Source organism: Miniopterus natalensis, chromosome 1, assembly GCF_054644295.1.
Source record: "Miniopterus natalensis isolate mMinNat1 chromosome 1, mMinNat1.hap1, whole genome shotgun sequence".
NCBI classification, from domain to species: domain Eukaryota; kingdom Metazoa; phylum Chordata; class Mammalia; order Chiroptera; family Miniopteridae; genus Miniopterus; species Miniopterus natalensis.
The window spans coordinates 4,193,233-4,197,755 of record NC_142081.1 but is presented as its reverse complement, the minus strand read 5'-3'; the positions used below and the strand labels follow the sequence as shown (position 1 = coordinate 4,197,755).

General features: G+C 61.8%; 1 protein-coding gene across 1 annotated transcript; it reads right to left on the bottom strand.

Moving 5' to 3' along the window:
* Positions 1-1,828: 1,828 nt before the first annotated feature.
* On the bottom strand, positions 1,829-4,086 carry SLC25A29 (solute carrier family 25 member 29). The gene is made up of 2 exons (XM_016218752.2): positions 3,982-4,086; positions 1,829-3,671 (listed from the first exon to the last, which is right to left on the bottom strand). The coding sequence occupies exon 2, from the start codon at positions 3,633-3,635 to the stop codon at positions 2,925-2,927; it is 711 nt and encodes a 236-aa protein (XP_016074238.1). The 5' UTR covers positions 3,636-3,671; positions 3,982-4,086; the 3' UTR covers positions 1,829-2,924.
* Between the last annotated feature and the right edge of the window lie 437 nt (positions 4,087-4,523).

Below are 4,523 nucleotides of genomic sequence, written 5' to 3'. Positions count from 1 at the left end.
CAAGGCACACACGTGGTAGGTCCAAGATCCCTGCCCCTTCCTCCGCTGCTGGAACTGCCACTCTGGGGTGTCTGTCACTGCAGCCACGGGAACTCGGTGATCAGCCTGGGCTGTTGGGGACTCCTGCTGCAGGTGGAAGGTGGCCATCTGGCACATGGCCAGGCCCGGGGAAGGGGTGCGGTGAGGGCTGCAGACCAGGAGGGCCTTTGGGCTCCTGCTCCAGCACCAGCTGGCAGTGTGACCTCCCCAGGGGTGTCCTCAGCTGGAGGCTATGAAGACTGGAGAGGGTGTGTGCACAGGGCTGAGTTCCTGCCCTGTTACAAGACCCTGCTGTCCACAGGGAGGGCCGTGGAAGTTGGCCACGGAGGTCCTCCCTCGGAACCCTCAGGAGCCCTCCCTGCTGACAATGAACTTTAGACTCCTGGCCTTCCAGACCTTCGAGAAGATGAACGTCTGTTTCAGCTACACGTCTCCAAGATAACTGTCAAGTTAAAAGCAGTCAGTACCCAGGCCACACTCTGGGGACTGGGACTGTTCCGCCATGCCAGGACTCATCCAGGACATGCCCGGATGTCCTCCAGGAGCTGGAGACAGTCCTTGGCTCCAGGGAGGGGCGTGCTGGCTGGCCAGGAGGGGTGTGCCCCTTGGGGAGGTGGTGGGGACCAGGTTTCCCCTTCACTGCACAGCCTGGGTTTCATCTACATTTTTATTTTTTGCCACATTAATATGTTACTTATTCCAAACAGAATAAATATAAATTTAAGTCAGGGAAAAAATAAATTGTAAAATAAATTGATAAAAAAAAACACACCCACACTTCTCCCAACCAATCTGTTGGTAATGTTTAACCATCAGTGCTGAGGTGGGAGTAGGGGACTCTGGTTTTTAGCATTTGCCTGGGTTCTCTCAGAGGAGAGAAGTGAGAGGCCAGAGGACCTCATGGGGGAAGGAGCTGCTCCCTGAGACCCCCGGGAGGGGACCACTGGGTTAACAGGACCTGTGATGCACCTGGGGACACTTCACCCCAGGGTCACCACCAGCCCTTTTCTGGCCTCCTGTCCCTGGAAACTGCAGACAAGCCCAACATCACAGGCTGGTGCTGGGATTAAATGGGGTGTGAAGGCACTGGAGCAGGATCCCCTCCTGGAGGGAGAGCTGGGGCCCTCTCCCCTGCCCACCCTTGGAGATGCAGGATGCCCAGGATTGACTCCAGGAGACTGAGCAGACGTGGGGGTGGGCAACCGAGGCCTCCTCCAGGAAGCCCTCAGGGATCTCTTAGGCAGGGTTAGGTCTAAGATGGGCAGATCCACTCACCCTCCTCTGGGGGGCCATCTCTGACCTCAGCAGTGTCCCTCTTTGCCCTCAGTGCAGCTCGGTCCTGGAGCTCACAGCACCCACTGCCATGAGCAGGGACCAGGCCTCCCATCGCTGGGATAACCAGACACCCGAGGAGCGCCTGCTGAATGCCCAGACCTCGTCCAGCACGTCTGAGCTTTACTCACTTAATCCTCATGCCTCCATTAGCCCCACACTGCAGACGAGGACACTGGGGGTCTGTCTAGAAGTGCCCCAAAGCCTCCCCCAGGTCACACACCTGGGGCTGCCTTCAGGGCCTGAGGGCACACAGACCCAGCCGGCCCCCGACTCCGGGGAGGGGCGTGGAATGAAGCCCTTTCTTCTGTGATACACAAATGAAGCCTCCTAAAAAACAAAGACTATTTTATTCCCTTGGTGACTTCTGTACACCAGTGACACCCCTGTACAGGGTAGGAGTGTTGCCTTCTTCAACCACAGCTGTCTCCTGGGGACAGCCTGTCACACTGCCCACTCGGCAAAGCGGGCCAGTCACCATCCTCACAAAGCCACCCCCCCATCCGATCACACGGCCACGCTGTACCCATGTGCCCGGACTACCCCAGGCCCACACCATAGCCCCAGCTTCCAGTGAGGGCCCCAGAGCGTGGGCTCAGATTCCCCTCAGCCCGGAGGGGCCGAGCTGGCCACACCCATGCCCACTAACAGGCCCTTCACAGCCTCACAGGAGCACCAGGCACTGTGGAGCTTGCCCAGGAAAGACGCCATTTGCTGGGGGGTGGGGGCCCTACGCTAACTCCCTCGACCCTCTGCACACCTTGGGAAACCCCGGCCGGGGGCAGAGGGCCAGCGCTCCAGATAGCAGCCGACCCGTGTCCCTGTCTTATAGATGGCAGCCTGAGGCCCAGAAGGTACGAAGACTTCCCTTCCTCCGCTCTACTTAACCATGGAGATTCCCACCGGCCCGGCCCGCTCCCCAGCCCCCACCCCCCACCCCGGGGGGAGATGGAGCCTCCAGCAAATCCCACGGCTTCTTGGTGGGCCCCAGGTTAGCCTCCGCCAGGAGTGGCAGTAGCAGGAGTGTTCCCAGCAGCGCCGCATGGAGAAGCTGGGGGGCACTGGCAGAGGCTTCAGCTCTATGATGCCAGGAAGAGCCTGGAGCTACCTCTGTCCCCAACATAGAGCCAGGACAGGTGGCCAAGAAGTGTCCCTGGAGCTCTGCCAGGTACAGGCCATGCAGAGTGCGGGAGTCACTGGGCAGCCCAGCCACGGGGTGGCTGGAGAGCCTATGGTGGTGGGCAGGATCCCAGGGAAGGGCTGGAGTGTTGGCTGGGTTTCTGGAAGGTTCCAGGTAACAGTGCCAGCTTCCTGACTGCACAATGTGGGTATGAGGATCCCCGTTTCACAGCTGAGAGAACTGAGGAAGAAAGTCAAGGTTACGGCCAAGGTGGCCCAGCCGAGCGGCATTCGGCCCCGATCTGATGAGTCCCCAGCCCTCGGTGTCTGGGCGTCTGGGCAAGGCAGTGGGCCAGGGGAGCCAATTTATGCCTAAGTTGGGTTTCTGGAAAGTGGCCCTGGGGAGGTCACGCTCTGTGCCACGGGGGCTGGCGTCACAGGCTGGAGGGCTGGGCCAGCGCAGGCCCCGAGGCCGTGGGCACAGCCTCGCCCTCGGGCTGGGCCTCCTGGCCACGCGCGTAGGTGAGAACAACGGTGACGGTGGCGAAGGTGGCGGCGTTGACGGGGAAGGCGCGCAGCAGCGTGGAGGCCAGCCCGCGCGTGAAGACGCGCCAACCCTCGGCGCGGTAGCTCTGGAGCACGCAGTCGAGGATCCCGCCGTAGCGCGGGGCGCCCCGCAGCCCGTCGGCCTGCAGCCGTGACTTGACCACGTCCACGGGGTAGGTGGAGAGCCAGGACATGATGCCCGACGTACCTCCCGCCAGCAACAGCTTGGGCACCAGCAGCGGGTCCCCTGGCTCGCAGCCCAGGGCACGTGTCACCACGTCGTAGGTGAGGAAGTAGACGCCGAAGCTGGGCGTCTCGCGCAGCAGCGTGGACACCATGCCCCGGTTGACGCCGCGCAGGCCCTCCTGCCGGTAGATCTGCGCCAGGCAGTCCAGGGAGCCCCGGTAGGTGCGGGCCGCGCCCACGTCCTGCAGCTGCAGCCGCGTCTTGGCCAGCTCCATGGGGCAGCAGATGACGCACTGGATGGCGCCCGCCGCCGCGCCCGCCAGGAACTGGTTCATGGGCGAGTCCTGGCCCAGGGCCCGAAGGGTGTTGCCCTGCACGCCGAACACCAGGGCGTTGATGAAGGTGAGCCCCATGAGCGGTGAGCCCAGGCCCTTGTACAGGCCCAGCACCTGCGGGGCAGAGAGGCGTCAGGTGCCCACCTCCTGTCTGTGGGCCTTGGCAGCCCAGCCCATCCCCCCAGGGAATCTGCACCGCAGGTGCGGCGGCCCCGGCCCCCCAGGTGCACGTGAGGGTCCAGCAGAACTTTATTAGAACCAGAGTCTTCAATCTGAGAGACCTGGGCATTCACACCTTCCCATTTCCAAAGTCCTGATGCCCTCAACGGCCCCGACCCTTCTTTCCCGGCCTGTGGTCCCTGCCGCAGCATCCTGGGGGCTGGTTCCCCACCCCGCCCCGCCCGCCCAGGGCCCAGCCACTCACGCTCTCCTGCCTGATGATGGACTGGAAGCAGTGGATGGTCCCTCGGTACTGGGGCTTCTCCAGACTCTGGACCTGAAGCCGCACCTGGAAGGAGAGGGCCCAGGGAAAGGTGGGCAGCCAGCTCCATGGCCAAGGAGGCCCACGGGGCAGGGGGCCAAGCTGCCAACTTTCTGCGGCTTTTGGAATTGCGAGGCGGGGTGAGGCCAGGTATCTGTGCCTCTGGGGAGGGGTGTGAGTGAGCAGCCAGCCCACGGCACTGGACAACACCCAGAGAGGAGGGGCCCCCAGGCCCTCAGACAAGTAGAGGCTAAGTGTGCAGATACAGATGTGAACAAAACTGGCTCCATCTGTGATCTCTGACGAGGTTCGCTGTCCTTAGTGAGATTATCAAAGCTTCTGGTCGATGGTAATCTGTGTTCCTTAAATGTAGCCATAGTTTTGTTAGTAACAGCCCTGATGGCAGGACGCCTGAGATAAATGCCAAACTGGTGAGTGTCAATGAGAAGCAATCATGTGTCACAAGACCCCCAGGAGGCATGGCC

Coding starts and splice junctions, on each gene's coding strand:
- SLC25A29 (XM_016218752.2), bottom strand. CDS start 3,635: ATGGGGCTCACCTTCATCAACGCCCTGGTGTTCGGCGTGCAGGGCAAC.